The sequence below is a fragment of the Caretta caretta genome, chromosome 1 (genome assembly GCF_965140235.1).
Source record: "Caretta caretta isolate rCarCar2 chromosome 1, rCarCar1.hap1, whole genome shotgun sequence".
Lineage (NCBI taxonomy): Eukaryota > Metazoa > Chordata > Testudines > Cheloniidae > Caretta > Caretta caretta.
This window is the reverse complement of record NC_134206.1, coordinates 318,486,184-318,506,217: the sequence shown is the minus strand read 5'-3', so window position 1 is coordinate 318,506,217 and position 20,034 is coordinate 318,486,184. Positions and strand designations below refer to the sequence as shown.

The window sequence follows — 20,034 nt, the reverse complement described above, 5'->3', positions numbered from 1 at the left end:
AAATGGAATTTCTGCCCCACAGAAAATTGTGTCCCAATTCAAGATGAATAGTAAGCACCTCAACAGTTTTTTTGTAGGACAAATTCTGAAAAATTCTGTTTTGTGAGAACCAAAACAATTTTTATGGTGGCCAGCTACTCACCTGGAAGGCTCTGGTCAATTTCACTGTCTCCTTATAGGTAGAAAGTTAAATTGACAAGAACCCTCAAAGTAGACTCAGCTGGACGCTGAGTTCTTCCCACTCCCCAGCTGCCTAAGATTTGGGAAGCACAGCCTCCCCATCTCCCCTCAGCCTAGCTGAAGCTGCTCCTCAGCTGCCTGCCTGGATGGCTCTTGTCAATTTCACGTTTGCTCTGACTACAGCCTTCTAATCAGGCAAGGGTGCCATCATTTATATTTTCCAGCAAAAGTGAAATTTTCCCACAGATTTCCCACAGATTGTTTTTAAGAAAAGGACATTGAAGAAAATTTCTGACCAGGAAATATTCAAAATATAAAAAGAAAAGGAGTACTTGTGGCACCTTAGAAACTAACAAATTTATTAGAGCATAAGCTTTCATGAGCTACAGCTCACTTCATCGAATACAGACTAACATGGCTGCTACTCTGAAACCAGTCAAAATATAAAGTTAAATATATGTATCACTTTTTGCAGGATTTGGGTCTAAAGATCCACAGTTTTCCTTGAAAAAAAATGGGGGCCTCATCCAGCACCAACTGAAGTCCCATTGACTTCAATGGGAATTGGTTCAGGCCCTAGAGGATTCATAGTTTTTTTTAAGGCCAGAAGGGATTATTAGATAATCCTATTGGATCTCATATATAACAAGCCATAACATATCATGATTAAATCATATTTTACAGAAAGGCACCAGTCTTCATATGAAGACTTTATGAGATGGAGAATCCACCCATTCTGATGGTAGTTTGTTCCAATGGTTAATCATCCTCATTGTTAAAAATTATGCTCTATTTCTACTTTGAGTTTGTCTTGCTTTAATTTGTAGCCATTGGTTCTTGTTACAACTTTCTCCACAAGATTAGAGAGCCCTTTAGTACCTGTTTTTTTCTTCCCATTAAGGTTCTTCATGAAGCTCACACATCCTTCCCTATGCTCTCATTATGATAAAAAGCAATAAAACAAAGTTTTTATTTTACATTTTATATTAGTACTTAAATGACAATTACCTCACTTTGCTTTTAGTAAAGTCAATGTAAGCCCTTTACCTTCACTTCTCACTCACACTATGGAATGTAAAACCAGGTCTCCATTTTCTAGAGTTCTCACAAAATCTCTACCTGTCCAGTCACCCATTTGAGTAATTTTTTTTTTTTTTGGATGGGGCAAGTAAAATATAAACATTTATTAATGTAACAGGTGAGCAGGGGGTTTTGTTTTTGTTTTGGGGGGGGGGGGGTTCGGTGTCTTGGCTGGTTAGTTTCATGAGTTTTACAAGATTAATATAACTACTCCTGTATAGTGATATAGGATGTGACCTTCAAAGGAGTCAGGCATACAAATCCTTTTGAAATCCAATGGTTTTTGGGAACCAAATTCCTTTAGGTTCCTTTGACAATCCCAAGCAGGAATTGCTTTGTTTCTAGTATCTTTAAATACTATCTTGTAGGGTAGCTGTTTAAAAAAATCGCACTGAAAATATTTTTAAGAGGCATTTACCCTTTAAATATCTAATAAATTTTAAGAGTTTTTCTTCCGTGTCCATCACCACAGCACTTACCTCAAAGGACTACACATAGCAATGAGGAATGAAATACTGATCAAAAATTATACGCTTAAAAATAAAAAGCAGAAATATAACATCATATATGTTAATTCTTCCTACCTTCCCATTTTCTATTGTCTAAGCCTTCATGTGGCTTATCTTAATTATAATTCATGGAGTCATACAATATTTAGAACTTTGCAAACTTAGTGTATGAATTTATTTCCTACTGATTTAGATTATGCAACTTTCCCTTTAACCGATTCTATAGAAAATTTGAAGTCTTACTTCTATACCTCAAGGGTATTTTTGTTTGTTTGTTTTCCCTTGAAGAATTGCGTGCCTCTTTTCTCTCTAGAAGAGTACTGAACCGTGGTCTTTCCCTCCTTTTTGCAGTTCTGTAACCTTCTTGTGAAATAAATAAAATGACCAGTAAACAGTATTTTTGGCAATGTATGTTGAAATCAAATTTCTTCTATAATTGAAGAGGAAGAACCAACCACTTCTCATTGCCTTTTTATCTGTCAGCACGAAAAATTTTAGTTAATATATGCAATTGGTAGATAAGTGAATCTCAAAATATTTCAGATTTTTTGCCTTTAAAAAACTGAAGTTCTGTTTTAGTTACCCTGTTGGTTCAGGGCAAGAACTTTGGACTTATCTATGTTAACTGAAAACAAAGAACATCAGTTATACCCATGTATGCAATTATCAGGGACTGAATCTCTTTGGAAGATGCACTAGAGATTGCCTGCAAAAATACTAACATTTGTCTCCACTTAGGTTATAGAAATACCATCTATTCTCCAGTTGGCCTCCATTTCAAGTTGGCTTGCACTGTACATATGAAACAAACAGAAAGTAACTCAGGAAAAGAAAAAGGAAGGACATACCTATGGCATGTCTCTATGCACAATTTATAATTAACTGATGAAGTCAGACTTTCTTCCCAATTGATTAGATTTTTATACAGAAGGTTAAGATGTCCCAAATTATTAATTGGTTTATGTGAGTTATGTGTAAGGAGGTTTTCAGTAACAACACAGCACGTTAAGTACCCCCCAACAACTTTATCAGAAACCTTTTTTACAAATAGCAGAAAAGCTGTTATGGGAAAAACAGGGAGCGGGAGGGTTGCTTGTTAAAATACAATAGTGTTTATTAAACTTAATTTAAAATCCATCTACACACCCAGGTTGGCCAGCTTGGAAAGAGAGGTTTGAAGCTTCTTTGCCAAAGTTTGTCCAAACTATCAATGAGAAGTGTGACTGTCACAATTCAGTAGCTCTTTTCCTGGTTCAAGTAAAAGAATTTCTTCAATTTTTATTCAGTGAAGGGGACAGTGACTTCAACAAATAGTCTTACATATCTACCAGAGAGGTTATCAACTTAATGAAACTTATAGGACAATCAGTCTTCCTTAGTGACCAATTTCCTACTTCCTTCGGAGCCTCTAAATTTCTTTCAGTAATTTGATCATCCAATTAATTATTTTTCATCCAGACATGACAAGTGTTCTACAGCTATTTGGTAGTTATGGCATTTTGTGAGGCTGCTGTTTTTTCCTCCCCATGTTAATTATGTGGATGTATTTTGTCATTGTCAGGAGGTGCAGACAGTGTGAAATACACACCTCTTACTCTTTTATAAATTCAAACAAAACAATATTGTACATTAGCCACTTATCCTCCGATTCAAATTTATACAGTTATCAACTAAAACACTCAAATATTTATCTTCAGATTTTTTGTGGTACCATCACCAGGAGTGATAATAAAAATAAAAATAAACATTTTGATGTTGCCACTTCCCTGATATCGCCACTGCATAATATTATCACTATTATGCCAAAAGAAAACCTCAAGGTTTGAATAAACTATTCTACGTGTTGAGTATGCCTGTAAGAGACATTACTTTGAGGGGACCCTTTTAAAATGTAGCCTCTTTAACCAACTATATACTTCAGCAAGTTCATATTCCAAGCATCTTTTGTTAAAATATTTTCTAATCCATGCTCTATGACATCCCAAGTCACAACTGTGGTCAAAGCTTTTTTTTTAACCACATCAATATACTCAGTCAAGCATTTCATTATTTGGATATAAATACTTGTTCAGGAATGGTGGCCCCCATTATTTATTCAAGTGAAATGGAGTGACAGGCATATTGTGCACTGAAGCATATGGTGGCAAAATTTGAATTTCTACTTTGTGTTGAAATAAGCCATCATCATCAAAACAAAGATAAATGTGGAAGAAAAAAAAATCTATGTAATATAGAGAAAGTTTATCCTCCAAGATATCAGATATAATTATTTAAGAGTCTTAGGAGCTTTACTGTTCCTTCTCCATTGGTTACATCCTGCAGACCAATTTTTCATAAAAATAATTACATTAAATATCTTTTAAAGGTAATAGCATAAGATAGAAGTGGGCTACCTCCTGAACACAATTTGACACACACAAAAAGCTAGATCATTCCTGTCCATTACGTTGTTATTTGAAAGTATTGTTCGTATTCTCTTCAGCTTCCAGGCACCAAAACAACCTTACATTTCAGATGTTATTTTCTCAGCTTCCAAGACTACATACGTACTCTCCAGTATCTGGAGTGGAGCTGGACAATATGGATTTATTTTTTTGTTCATGAGCAATTAAAAAAAAAATGTTTTGGGTCAAACAAAATGTTTCATTTCACCAACATCAAAGATTATGTTTAGACTGACCATTTTTAAACATTTGTGGGTTTATAATAAAATTAAAGAATTTTCAAACAAAAAGTCTTTTCGAACCAAAAAAAAAAAAAGTTTTCTTTCAAAAATGTCTAAATGAAAAATTTGATTTTGTTTGGTTTTTTTATTTTTTATTTCTTTAACTGAAACAATCATGTCTGGTGAAACTGACAAAAACTTTTACCCAGTTCTAATCTGGAATTGAAGATGCCAGAAAAAGTTAAGTCTTTTAATTTATCTGCCTCACTCAAGGGTGAAGGACAATTCTTGAATGAACGTTATGGTAACCTAGTGGGTTACATGTCACAGTGCATCTCCAAAGTACTGAAGAATTTTAAATCTTTCTACAGTATTTTTGATCTCCTTAACATTACGTAAAAATATTCCTGAGCCATACTCCTTACAGTTGGTATCAAACTTCAGTTAGTTCTCACATAAGATTTTCCCTCCCCCAAACAATATAAATTGTGCAATCTGCCTCATTTTACATAGTGATCAAACTTGACATGCTTCTTTTGGCTCAAACATACAAATCAAGTCTGTATCATGTCTATATGTATAAAAACAAAAAAACAACACTAAACGAATGTTATTTAGGTTGCAAAGTCAAGAACTAGAAAATTAGGAAATGCTAAATTTAGTTTGCACAGGCAGCCATAATTCAGCCCCTTGCCCATCTATCATGTGCGCTGAATGAGGCAGGGATCATGCCGGGAAAATAAAAGGATGAGAAAATGAAATTAAACACTGTATTAATGCATACACGAGGGGAAGAATGAAGGCTGCACCAACAACTGTAAATCTGCCATTTCCTAACTTTTGAGTGCTTTACATTGCAGTCTTTGTGTGTAATTTCCTAGAATTATTGTTTTAAAGGAAAAGGGTAAAAACAAATTCCATTATGTACAACTGTAACAGCTTAGATATCACGTAGAGTTTGAACCATGAACCTTGACACAACAACACAGACTGCTACCACGTGAGCTACAGAGCCAACATTAGCTGCCAGCGGAAGGCTGTTATTCCATAGGGAGGATGGACCACTCCGGCAATGTGCTATATCTGCGGGGTTGATGAGAGGAGCCCAGCCTCCCACCCCTCCTTCCCCGCCACAACACCCTCTTGTCCCAGATGGTGTCAACTGGGGCCACATGCTGAGTCCTAGTGGGGCAACATCCCCATTACAGTTGCTCTAGCATCTTTTAAGTGTTCCCACTATAGCATGTGCAGCAACATTGTCAGCACTGCCTCAGATCATATTTAGTTATTTTAGTATACTGCCAAAGTTTTGCTGAGGAACGCAAGCAACAGAAGGTAAGTGATAACTTTCAGTTTCTATCTCAGCCAAAGCTTTCATGGAAGAAAGACAAGGCACTTCTGTAGCCTAAGGGATATCCCCCTGTTCAATGTCAAAAGCAACAATGCAGTTGTGAGAACTTCTCAAAGAAGATATCAATCTTTTATAATCAAAAGTTTTACGTAATCTAGATCTAGAGGATGCTCCCTTATAATAAACAGAGGCAAAACTTAATGCAACATTAAAGTTACAACATTTAAAAAAAACAAAACAAAAGGAAATAACAGAGTCCTGTTGTAAGTAATTAACTAATATATATTTTCAGTGTGACTTAATGAATAATTGAACACATACAGCCTGAGCAGTCTGGGTGACAATGTTAGAGAAGACTGAAGGGGGGAGAGTCCCTACCCATTACCACTTACATCAACAGGAGTAGAAGTGGGCTCATTTTGCCGGAGAGTTTTCTCAAAGAGTAGTTTAATAGGGCAGTAATGTTAATTTGCACTGGGCGAGATGTATTTTTCCTGAGCAGGAAAGAGAACGGGTAACATTTTTGAAAAATGCCAAAAGGACATAGGAGCCTATGGGCTTATCTACATGGAACAGCTGCACTGGTATAACTTGAATCTGCTTTTAAACCAACCTAGTTAAACTGCTGCAAAAACCTGTATGAAAATCTGACCTTAACTCCCTTAAACGATTCTGAAAGCTTTACCTAGGATTTTTTTTCTTAGACAAGCTTAATGTACAGAAAACTGGAATACAAAATAATTGCACAGATATCCTGAAATCACAGGGACTGCAAATTTCACACCTACCGTTTTCATTAGTGTTATGGCAGGGGCTTTCGGGGATAATTTTACTGTGGGTGTATGTCAATATCACACATACATATTGTTTAGGTATAGCTTCTCTCACTGAGGCACTCCAGATTAAGGAGACTGTGCAGTTCTCATTCATACCTAAATGAATGTCATATGGAAGCAGGGGCTCATTAAGTTTTGCTAAAGTTTCAGAGATGCTCGCTGAACATGTTCAGAAGACCTTTTTCCACTCACTTTACTTTTAATGTTTTTTTCATCTAAGGTTGATTAAGAAACACTCAAATGAAGGTCTAGCTACATGTCAAATAGACAGTTTCTTTATTCAGCCAATTCTGAGGTATTACTCAGCAGGAGATTTAATAAATATATACATTAAATGGCCTGATTTTCAGAGGTGCTGAGCACATGTAGCTCCCCCATCAACTTTTACGTCACTGTTCAACAGCTCTAAATATCAAGCCAATTAATTATTTTTAAAATTTGAGTTTATGCTTTCCTTCTTTTATAACTTAAATGGCTTAAATTTTCCTCACTCTGTAGAAAGGGCATGGCAAGTTTCATCCCCAAGAGAGATACAGCTTAAAAATAGTATTAGAAAAGGGGTTAGTTTCCATGAATACTGCAAGTAGCATTAACCATAGCATTTACTATCATTTTGTGGAATTGTACTTAAAAACTGCCCACATATTAATTCTCATAGTATTTATCCTTCAGAAAAAGGAGATTAGATCACAAAGTTTTTGGGCTACAGTAAAATCAATTTTCTCTTCAGTAAAGGCAAAATCAAACAAATCAAAAACAAACTTTTTTGTTTGATTCACAGATTAGTTTAGGAAAATATACACCTTTCAACTTTGGACTCTGAGGCAATTTCCAAAGCCAAACAATTTATTTTAAAGAACTTGCCTTTAAACCATTTTTTTAAACTGTTATTTTTTAACTACACTTTTAAACCCTGGCCCACTGCCAAAAATATAATTTCTGGTCTGAGAAATCAGTGAACATTACATGTCCAACTGCTTCAGAGCAAGGCTGGAAACAAATGCTGGAATATCTGTGGAATCTGGGAATGGAAGCAGTTTTCCCAACAATGTAGAGAACTTATTTCTATCCCTGATTTTTCATAAGATATCAAATATTAAAATTGGGTCATTCTGACCATAATGCCCCCCCCGCTCCTTACCCTCCCCCTCCTCGACACATATGTGATGGCCTCATTTTAGTGAGAATTAATTAAAAAAAAAAAAAAGAGGAAGAACTGAAAAAAAGGTAGAACTGGTTCAACACTGTTTGAACATTTAAATTCTAACTTGCTATTTAATTCAACCTGTTTAATTCCTGTTCCCCTTGTTATCTGTGAACATTCAAGCAAACAGAATTGCTTGCAAACATTTTTGGAGCTAGACTTAATGTATGAATACCTATTTTTCATGTGAACAAGAGTATTTGTTACTTGCTATTACCCTGTTTTAAAATATTAATTATCTCATCAAGAAGCAGAAATAATTTCATTTAATCAATCACAAACCATGAATAATGAACGGAGTACAATCTAACTGAAGTCTGCTACCAACCCAGAGAGACTGAAAGCTGTTCGTCCAAGCTATTCAGCGTACATATTAACAGAAATCGGAACAGAAGGGGGCTACATTCTCAACAACCATTATTTGTAAAGAATAATTTGACCAGCTCTAACCATACATTATACGTACATTATACATCAAATGGTATAATTTATTTGTAGTATTAGGTAGAGCTCAAAGGCCCAATCAGGATCAGGGCCCTGTTGTAGTAAACATTATGAACACAAACATTGTCCCTGCCACAAAGTATCTTACAAAGCATTCGTCTCGCTTAATCCTAAAAAGAGAATACTGGTGCTATAACAATGCTGGAAATGAAATCAGTATGAAGAGAGAGGCACATCAGAAAAAAATCTCTTTCCCTAAATTATGTGTCATATTTATTTCCTGACCCCTACTATATGTTGTGTTTTTGAGTATCAACTAGGTAAAGTCCCAATTGTTCAGCAAAACCGAAGTCAGTATGCCTCTCTGACAAACCTTCTGTCCCAAGTCTCTGACATCATAATCAGTATGTCTCCACATTCAAGAGGTATTAAAACTCAATTAACGTAAGTGAATGGAATCCGACAAAAATAAGTTTCAGTGCTCTCTTCATTTAATTAAGCTGTTCTAAGTCCTCCTAAATTTGAAAATAGATAAATGAAGCCAAGTTACAGTCTTGCAACTTTGCTCTCCTCCCCCCACGCAAAGGAAATCTCTCACAGTGTTAGCTTTTATGAAATTATCAGTCTCTCATTAACTCACACAAGTTCTAAATTAGACTGCCAGTACACCAGCAGTCCTTGTTTAAAGTATTGGTAACACACACACACACAATTTTAACAGGTGAAAATAGCTTTGATACTAGTTTTGGTCCATTTTAGTTTGTATTTACACTTCTGCATATAACAAACTCCTGCAGGCACTAAAACCAGTACACTATATAATTTTCAGTGTGTTTACATATATTTTATACATATATACAAAAAACTGTACAAGAAACAGGTTTAAGTTCCTGCAGGAACTTACAATATAACAAAGTTTAAAATGAAAAAGAGCAAGATTAGGATCACAGAAATTTTATCCCACCCATGTTTTTGTTTTTTTTTTTTTAAATAATGGAAACATTTTTAAAAGAACTATTCAGTTTTAGTTTTAACTATACAATTGTACTTCAAGACACAGCAAAAAATGTAAAGTACATCAAAAGAAGGAAGCCTGCCAAATAATCAGTGGGGCCTTGGGAAGATTCAGATGTTAAAGGAGCACTCCAGGAAGACAAGGCTACTGCAGAAAAGCTAAATGAATTCTTTGCATCTATCTTCCCTGTAAAGAACGCGAGGTAGATACCTTAGCCATTATTTTTAGGTGACAAATCTGAGAAACTGTCCCAGATTGAGATGTCAATAGAGGAAAAATTCATAAATTAAATAATAAGTTGTGACCAGAACCAGAGGATATTCACCCAAGAGTTCTGAAGGAACTCGAATATGAAATTGCAGAACTGCTTCCTGTGGTATGTAACACAGCACTTAAATCAACATTGGTACTAGATAACTGGTAGATAACTAATGTGACACCGATTTTTAAAACAGGCTCCAGAGACACTTCTGGCAATTACAGGCCCGTAGGCCTAACTTCAATACCAGGCAACTGACTGAAATTGTAACAAAGAACAGAATTGTCAGACACACAGATGAACACAATACATTGTGGAGAATCAACAGATTTCGTAAAGGGAAATCATGCTTCACTAATCTATTATAATTCTTTCAGGGTGTCAACAAACTTGGATAAGGATTATCCAGTGGATATAGTGTACTTGGACTTTCAGAAAGCTTTTGACTAGGTCCCTCCCCAAAGGCACTTAAGAAAACTAAGCAGGCATGGTATAAGACGGAAGGGCCTCTCATGGATCAGAACTGGTTTCAAGATAGAAAACAAAGGGTAGGAATAAATGGCCAGCTTTCAGACTGGCGAGAGGAAAAGAGTGGAGTTACCCCAAGAATCTGTACTGGGACCAGTGCCATTCAACATATTCATAAATGATTTGGAAAGCAGACTGTGAAGAGATACAAAGGAATCTCACAAAACTGAGTGACTGGGAAAGAAAGTTGAAGGTGAAGATAAATGTAGATAAATGCAAAGTACTGCACGTTGGAAAACATAATCCCAACTATACATACAAAATGATGGGGTCTACATTAGCTGTTGCCACTCAAAAGAGAGATCTTGGGAGTCACTCTGTAAAGTTCTCTGAAAACATTCCCGCAATGTGCAGTGGCAGTCAAAAAAGCTAACTATGTTAGGAACCATTTGGAAAAGGATAGATAGTAAACCAGAAAACATAATGCCACTATATAAATCCATGGTACACCCATACCAGGAATATTGTATACAGTTCTGGTCACCCTAACTCAAAAAAAAAAAAAAAAATTAGAATGGAAAAAAATACAGAGAAGGGCAACAAAGACTGTTAGGGGTATGGAACAGCTTCCATACGAGGAGAGATTAAAAAGACTGGGACGGTTCAGTTTAGAAAAAGAGAAGACTGAGGAGACGTAATGATAGAGGTCTATAAAATCATGAATGGTGTTGAAAAAGTGAGTAAGGCAGTGTTATTTATTCCTTCACATAACACAACAATCAGGGGTCACCCAATGAAAGTTAACTGAAGGCAAAAAACTATTATTGGGTTCAAAAAATAATTCAATAAATTCATGGAGGATAGGTCCATCCGTGCTCTGGGTGTCCTAAAATCTCACTGTTAGAAGCCAGATCACTTGATAAATTTCCCTGTTCTGTTCCCTCCCTCTGAAGCATTTGGCACCAGCCACTGTTGAAAGACTGGTTACTGAGCTAGATGGACCAATGGTTTGACCCAGGATGGCTATTTTTATGTTCTCATGTACATGTATTAGTGTCAATGTATTGATGGCACAGAGCTTTTGGTCCCATGCCTAATAATTCATTTCAGATGCATTATTAAACTGTAGCATAGTGCTTTAATGACTTCCTGGTTAATTTCAAGAAGAAATCTGCACAGCATCAAACTGTAATTCTTGCCAGCCTTGAAGAATATAGCTGCACTGCAATACCAAACAGAAGGTGTGGGAACAGCCACGCGAGAATCTAACCCAGTGGTGGGCAACCTGCGGGCCGCATCAGGGTAATCTGATTGCAGGCCGTGAGACATTTTGCTGACGTTGACAGTCTGCAGGCATGGCCCCCCACAGATCAGTGGCCGCAGTTCGCCGTTCCTGGCCAATGGGAGCTGTGGGAAGCAGCAGGCCTGCAGACAGTCAATGTCAGCAAAATGTCATGCCACCCGCAGTCAGGTTACCCTTGCAAGCCGCAGGCTGCCCGCCACTGATCTAACCCGTTAGCCAAAGAACTGCCTCAGAGTGCTTCTTATACTACTTGGAAAACATTCTACAGTAGACTAAAATTGAATGAGCACAGGATGTCCAATTCAACCGAAGCCACTAGTATTGGTGGTCTAAGATGAAATTTTGAGGGAAACTCTCAACTTGAATGTTTATTCAATTTACTAATTTCAAAAAATTCCAATTTCTGATAAAGTATTCTTTAATCAGCATGTAGAGAGTATTTTGATTAATTCCTGTATTAAAATGTTTTATGTTGCTTTTTTTCCCCCCGTTCCCTGCTGATATTAAGGGTCTTTCCAGCATGGAACAGCAGTTGGACCACAAAACATGCTTATATTCACCCTCCTCCTCCACATTGTCCTCTTTTCACTGCGGGCTCAGGGAAGAACATAACTGCAAGCTCTGTTCAAAGTACAGAGAATGATATGGTGCTAAATGCACAGGACACTAAGAACAACTGACTATCAAAAAACCAATGAAGTTGACTGGATACAAATGCTGTCATATGCAAAAGTGATTTTCATGTTGATGTCCCTTTAAAAAGCCCCGCTGAGAATGGAAAGTCAGGTACATTTCGGAAAGCAAGTAAATCTCAGCTTAACCTTAAAGATGTGTTTAAGAGCTTTCCTGAAATGAGGTGCAGTTAAGCATGTGATATTTTTACTATTCTGAATTGGGGCCTAAGTGAGTAAACTATAAGGACATACACAGAATTTACAGAGTGGAAGAAAAATGATTGCTGGCTCTAACAATGAAAGTAGGATGGGGGGAGGACTATCCTCCAATTTCTATGTGAAAATATTTGTGTGCGCTTTTTAACTACAAGTGGCAAAAGTAATACAACATGCACAATTTACATGTTAGGGACACCTATTTATTTTCCTTTTTTTCCTTTGTTGTATAAGCACCTTATGCAGTTTTTCAAACTTTCATTAATTCTTTATCTATAGAACCTATGACAAATGTATATTCAAAAGTACATACAGAAATTTGTGTCTACATTTTGCTGTATGATTGTTTGCTTACCTCTGAGGGGGAATATAAGGAGCAGATACTGTTGGCATAGCTGTACAGTGTTCAACCACTGATTTCTTGGCCTTTTTTGCCTTTTTTCTGACTTTTGATGTAGACCTTGCAGTTCTGACTGATCCCTCTTTTCTACACACACCATTTTTCATATCAGCTTCTCCATAAATATTTAGAGGTCGCCGTATACAACCTGGTGGAGTATGTACATCACAGTAGGCAGTCTTTTTTACAGAGAATGTTGTTCCACTGCCAGTTAATTCTTTCACAGGTTCCATTTTCATATACAAACCAGCCTTTTGAGCACATGTCACATGGAATGCTGTGTAACAGTTTGCTTTGTGGCACTGGATGCAGGCACCAACGCCTTTCTGTTTACAGAGGTAGCATGTTAACTTCCATCTGGCTGGGGGAATGTTTCTGACACCATCAATGGGCTCAATAAAAACCGTATTGGCAAATCCAACTTCTGGAATCCACAAAGCACACACAACATGTCCCCAGCGGTCATCATCAGTCTTTTTAAAGGCACCTCCCTTATTTGGGCACAGCACACAGTCTACAGGCCGGGAATGGGACTGCAGACAGCGTCTGCAGAGCCACTGACCCTCAGGTATATATGGCACCCCATAGCACTCCTGATGCACTGCTAAATTACACATATCACAAAATAGGATTACATTGCTGTTCTGACATTCACCATCCATGCATATACAACATACTGCATCTTCGTCAATTAAAGACTGATGGTCACCCTGTTTTTGGTTCTCACAATAAGACTCTTTTTCAAACCTGTCCATAAGGAATTCAAACATATTCTGTGACACAACTGATACTCCATCACTTTTTCGCTTTTCATTTATTATTTCTAACCATGCATAATCTTCTTCATCCATGTCATACTCTACTTCGTTGTCAAGTTCTTCTGCTGACTTTTCAATGAATTTATAATAAATTGGAGGTCTCCGAGGGGCAGAAGGTGGACTGTACTCAACAACACGTACTTTTGGTTCTGGAAGAGGACTTGTTGTAGCAGGTGTACCATGTGCACTTGGAAGAGCTTCATTTTTCTTTTTCACTTTGTTATTTTTATGCCGCTTAGCTCTCAGACAAACTGGTGGTCTCTCACTATTTTCTTTATTGCTGTTGCATTCACTCATTTCTTGTGCTGTGAGATCATCTTCTAATATAATCTCTAATGGATCAAAAATACTAATCCTGTGCAGGCGACCTTCAATTTCTATTTCAACCATCCTTTGAGCTTGAGCATATGTCAAAGTTTCTCGTGTAGGTGAGTGTTTAATACTGCACGGGGAAGAAGAATGCCTTGCTGCAGATACTCGATGGCATCTTCCTTTTCTCCTCATTTGGTAATGTTTACCTAAAATTATAATCAGAGTTATTATGTTGCATTTTAAATATTTATCTCTCTTGCTAAAGTATAAAAATTAATACAGTAAAAAAAAACAAAAAACCAGAAGCTAGTTTAAGCTTTGTACTACCCAGGGACATGCAAGTCTTAAATTTATGCAATGTTTGTACTTGAAACAAACTTAAATCTGGCTACCCCTAACTTCCAAAGACACACCAGTGAGTAGCACATTTAGCATTACTCCAAATCCAAATGTGTTGATAGATTACTGGAATTAATTACACTCATTTCCTACATTAAAAAAGTCCCATAGAGACAAATTAATAAGAGTATAATGAATTTAGAGAACTATAGGTTCTGTAAAGCGACAGGAAGCCAATCCAACTGTAGCAATTTAACATTGGCACAGAGAAATTGTTGCCAAGGCCCACCCACCAAAGGATTAAACTTGTGCCATAAGGTAACAGAAGTACAGCGGACCCTCACTAGAGCATGGATTCGCATATAGCGCAGTCGCAGTAATGGATCCCAAATTTAAATATTTAAATTGGGATCCATGATAACGCGACCCCCGCATTAACACGGTACCGTGCATGGATCCTGCATTCTAGAGAGGGTCCGTTGTAGTCATTGTAATGGAAAATTACCATTGTTTTCCAGAAATAAAGGCCTGTATGCAAAGTCCTGGTTTCACTGTTGAAAGCTTATTCAGCAGCAGCCTGAAGAAGAAATATTCCAGATATAGTTTTGCACAAAAGGCAGTTATGATCTGAAAAATAACTATGTAAAAATTGCACTTGCTTTAACAAATCTGACCTCTTTATGTATTCAGAATTATATCTGCTTAGTCAGTATGTTTACACTTACCTAAAGTAAACCTCAAAGATGTATGGTTTATGTTATTTCCTCATGTGTCTCACTATTTACATTGTAAACTTTTAGAGATAGGGAATGGTCTTATACATATTTTCACAGGTGTGCTATCAGACAATCAACATAATCTTTGTCACTAAAATTATTACCACCATCATACATTTTATTCAGTTCTGTATAGCCCATATTGCTGTGGAAGAGCATATTCCGTTACGGCCCACGTATCACCGAGACAACTATGAATTAAGGTTTAATACCAATACTTTTACCACTAGGGGAGACGCAAACTGAGAACTACTTTAATTTTAGCTCCCAGACTGGGTTTTTGGGGCTGCCAATTAGAGAAGAAAACAAAATCACTTTTAAAATGAACATTTGATCTAAAAGAAACCTCCAATGCTATTTTCAGCAATTGATTATCAAGAGTAAATCAGCATTTTCTGACTTGTAGTAGGGTTCCTAAAATTCCATTAACTTCAAAATTATACCCAGCTAGCTTGGGCTGGATTTGAACCAGTGACCTAGGAAAAGAAACATTCATCTTTAGCTTCAAGTTCTACTGGAATAAAGTATTGCATCTGTATCATAAAGGAAACTGTGATAATAAGATTGTAAAAATGGAAAACTAAGCATCCTGACCAGACTGGTCCATACACGGTTAGTAATCTGAAAGATTACTAAAAATAAAACTGTTGGCTTCCATGTTTGTATTTTTTTCAGCACAGGTCTGATCAGCTGACCAAATGAAAGATAATTTTCTCCATCAGCCCTGCAAACTCAACCTGGCATCTGAAAGTTATGGTAATTACTTTATATTAATTTATCTTTAGAGCACTCTGAAAACCAGCTGTTAGACAGTAAGCAAGTCTCAATCTTACCAACAGCGAACTCTTGCTCCCCCTAGAATTGATTTCTTAAGATCCCACGGCCATGTATCTGACCTGCTAGCTAGACCATACAAGCCCCATCAAGTCAGGAATTACACACGATGGCGTGAGTAAAGTTTGCAGAATAAATATTTCAGTCAGTGATAGTATGCCTAACAAAACATTGGGGCAAATATACATCGATTCTCTGCCCACCAGCTCCATGATACTTCTATTTTCTTCATAAAAAGTTGAAACAAAATTTACTACAACCAATAAATTCAAAGGCAAACCTAAAATGCACTGCTTTCCTCACCTTCAGAAGTTATATGCACAACAATCACATACCTCATGACTTGCAGTACAAAGGCAAGATGGAATGTATCAAGCAGGCAATATCAGATCACATCCATTGCAATATCTTCACCCTCCCCCCCACAAAAGGCCTCATTTAACAAACAACAACAACAAAAGGATCAGCCTGAACTTGTTTTCGTGGTTTTGTAGATGTAATAGTGTGTTATTTAACAAATTTTGTGTTAAAGTCAAACACAATTGTATTAAAAATATGATTCTAACACAAATCCAAAAAAGCAACATCCAGTGCACAGTCATTACAGGGCAACATCTGGATTTCCACTGTTCTTGGTAATGATCAAAAAAAAAATCTACATAGATTTTTCTCCTTTTGTGAATTTCCATGAAACTTTTAATAGAGGTGCTTGTGAGGATAAATATATTAAAAGATTGTGAAGTGCTCTGATACATACTGATGAAAAGCACTATATTAAAGTTAGGTACTGTTATTATTAGTTTGTAAAGCAACATTTCATTGAACATGTCAGTTTCCAACCACAGAACAGATGAATCCATTAATATTCGCTATAGTAGGCCTAATAACTAGATATAAAGAGTGAAAATTTAATTTAACTCTAAATTTAGTTCCCATAATCTCACAAATTCTGGGGCAGGGAATATAAAATGGCCCCTCTAAATTTCAATAAAAATGTAGATTTCTTTGTACCCTTATAATGTTGTAAAGTCATTTATCAGTTTGTTAGTGCAAGAGAACCTGACATTGAAATTGACCAATTTAGTTTCATTTTCTAAGATATGCTATTTATCATTAATAGGTAAAGAGTAAATAGATTTTTTTAATTCAATTTTAATAATCCAACATATGAATATTTGGAGTATTTTTATATAAACCCACCTATTTTTATATACACCATAATCAGAGCTACAAACACCAATGACATTGATCATGGAGGTAACTGCCTATTACCTCAAACTGGAAAAGAGGGACCGACAGTGGCTATTATGACTGACTGTACAACATGGGTTCTCAAACTTTTTCTTTCTGAGCCCTCCCTCTTCCCCCCCCCCAACGTGCTATAAAAATTCCCCAGCCCACCTGTGCCACAACTACTGTTTTTCTCCATATTCAGTAGGTTAAAAGCCAGAGCTGGCATTAGGGGGTAGGAAAGCAGGGCAATGGCTCAGGGCCCAACTCCACAGGCAGCTCTGTGAAGCTAAGTTGCTCAGGCTTTAGCTTCAACCCTGGGCGGCGGGGCTTGGACTTCAGCTTTCTTCCCTGGTCCCCAGTGAGTCAGACTTGCTCTCTGGTTTATTCTGGCAGACCCCCTAAAACCTGCTTATGGCTCCCTAGGGGGCCCCGGATCCTTGGTTGAGAACCATGGCAATAGAAGACACTGCCATTTGTTCATATCCTAGTCATTGTTCTTTCATATATTCTAATATTGGAAAAAACACAATAATGTGTATTAGTTTCCAGGCCAAAAAGCAATTTCTCAAACACAGTGGCAACCAGTTGATGAACAAGAGTATCTCAGAATGCAAGCAGCTTGCCTCCCAGGTGTACCGCAAATGTCATAAATCCTAAATAAGGGAAGATGTCTACCACAAAGTGATGAAAAAAGGCATCTTCCAATAATGAGATTAGGACAATTATCATTTACATACTTAAGCACTTTCTCTTACATTTAGATTAGTTTCCAGTCTGGAAATGGATGGTAATTTAACATTTTACACTTAAAGGGAAAACAGTAAAAATTTGTGGGAGGGAGCACACTCCATGGGGAAGTAGTACTGAAATTATCTGTCCTCATTTTGCAGATACCTAGTTTGGGTGAGTAAAAAATAACCTGGACCCTAAAGCATAATAATAAGGGTTGCTAACCTTACCATAAAACAGGAAGAATTCCTAATGCATTACACAACTCAGTTTGGGTCACTTCTTTCCTCCTTTTAAAGGATGACAAAGCCTGCAGAAGATGGAAGAAATGCTCTCCACAGAGCTATTGTTTTTCTTAGAATGACCATTTGCTGAGACAGTTTCCACTATCATGACCAAAAAAAAAAAAAATGCAGCTGTTTTTGTGCAATGAAAGTTATGGGGCTGAAGCACTCCTTGCTAAGGGGACAGGTGAGGGGAGAGCAGATTAAACCTATGGTGCAGCACTTGTACGGACCTTTGTAAAGGCTACCAATTCGTTTTGCAAGCCTGCAGTGAACCCTGCACTCACTACTCTCCTTCTCCCTCATTTCTTTGTGTTTGGTCCTTGACTCCTTTATGGAAGAGAAATCCCCCATTCCATTCATGGTTCTCAACAAGCATCCTTCTGTGGAGCACCGCAAAGAGATGGACACAATGAAACTACCAAGGATGTTACAAACAGTACATTAGTACCAGACCATAAGGGAGAGCAAGCAGAAACATTTCCAGCATACACGTGGAGATAGGATACCAGCAGCCTCAGCCTTCAGAGTATGATCACCCTCTCAAGTCTAGCCATATTGATACACAGAAAAAACAGTGGCTGAACCCTGAAGAATTCATTTGATCCCTTCAATGAAAATACCCATTTTAGGCCTAGGCTCTAGCCCACCTGATATTACCAAGCCTAACATTTCCTGGGTCTCCCGGAACCCAGCAAGGAGGTAACCGGCATCATTCACCCCACTAGCCCCTTCTCTACCCTGCCGCCCTCCCAAAGGGCACTCTCACTTAGTCTCTTCCAGAAGGGGTTCCTCCCCAAGCTCCCTCTGCCTTCTCTCCCCACCCCCCCGCCGCAATGGATGGTTCCTGCCCACGCCCCTTATCCCTCCCACACCCTGTTCCAGCAACGAACACTTCCTACCCACGCCCTTCACCGCTCTAGCCACACACCCCCCCACGCGCGCGAATGGTTCCTACCCGCGCCCGTCACCCCCGCGCGAATAGTTCCTGCCCAGGCCCGTCAGCTCCAGCCCTTCCCGAGCCTCGCCCCACCCCCCACCCTGACAATACTCGGCCCACAAACATGGCGTCCAACAAAACAGCTTGCGCTGCGCCCTCCCCCGCCCGCTGTGCCGGGCAGCCTCCGCCCGCTCCCGCCGCCAAGCCCCTCTCGCTGGGCCCGGCTCCGGCCGCAAGCCGCCGGCCCCGCTCTCCCGCCCGGCCGCACTCACGCTGTGGGAGCCGCCGGAGCGCGGCTGACAGACCCTCCTGCTCCTCGTCTCCGGGTCGACGCTGCGGCCGGTCTAATGGCGGGGGCGGCCCCACCGATGCCGCTCCCAGCAGCCCCGAGCGGCCAAGCGGGCGCTGGCGGTGCCGGGCTGCCTTCGGGCTGCCGGCGGCGGGTGCGGGGCTCCTGCTCGGGCCTCGCGCGGCGCATTCGGCAGGCGCGGCGCTGGTCGCAGTCCGGCTGCGGGCTCGGCGCTCCGTCCTCGGGCTGAGAACCTCCCCTCCCCCCTCAGCACAAACAATGCGGCTTCACCACAGCGCTGCGCCGGCGGGGGGAGCGGGGCACGGGACGTGAGAGCGCCAGTCCCAGGCACCGCCCCGCCGCCGTGGGGGAGGGGCCCTCCCAGCCCTGTGTTGCAAGGGGGAGGGGGCCTGCCCCATGGTGCAGAGCCGCGGCGCGCCGCCGGGGAGGCGGCTCTCGCTGACACGGACAGGCACGCGGCGCTGCCAACCCCGGAGCCAAAGTCATGCGTCGGCGCCCCAAAAGCACGATTGGCCTAAAATAGAATTGGGGGGGGTCACCCTTTTCCACTCCCTTCTGTCCCTGCAGGTGTGAGAAAATTTCAGATACAAAAGCCAACCTTTAATCCACACAAAATGCACACCTCTTCCTGGCTGCTCAGGGGGAGCCTCAACTTCCCCTCTGTTCCTCTAGATATAGGGCCTTACTATCCATTTCCTATTACTGCTTTGACCTCGCAGCTATGCTTCTCTGCCCCCCGCTGGGCTGGACTCCTGTACCTGGGTTCCAGCAGCAGCAGTTTGTGACTCTCCCCTGCACTGCTGCCTCCTATCCCAGTATCCTCTCTGGGCTCCAGGGCTATACACATGTTAAGGC

General features: G+C 39.2%; 1 protein-coding gene across 7 annotated transcripts in view; it reads right to left on the bottom strand.

Moving 5' to 3' along the window:
- The window catches only part of BRD1 (bromodomain containing 1), a 106,533-nt gene extending 87,033 nt beyond the window's left edge, over positions 1-19,500 (bottom strand). For 2 of the 7 annotated variants that reach the window (XM_048836226.2, XM_048836228.2), the window contains exons 1-2: positions 19,142-19,493; positions 12,560-13,940 (exon numbers count right to left, since the gene is read on the bottom strand). In XM_048836226.2, coding sequence (XP_048692183.1) covers positions 12,560-13,926 — 1,367 coding nt within the window. In that variant the 5' untranslated portion in view covers positions 13,927-13,940; positions 19,142-19,493. Of the gene's footprint in view, positions 1-12,559; positions 13,941-14,578; positions 14,651-19,141 lie in introns of those variants that run through there. The other 5 variants (XM_048836227.2, XM_048836233.2, XM_048836229.2 and 2 more) reach the window with 5 other exon arrangements.
- Between the last annotated feature and the right edge of the window lie 534 nt (positions 19,501-20,034).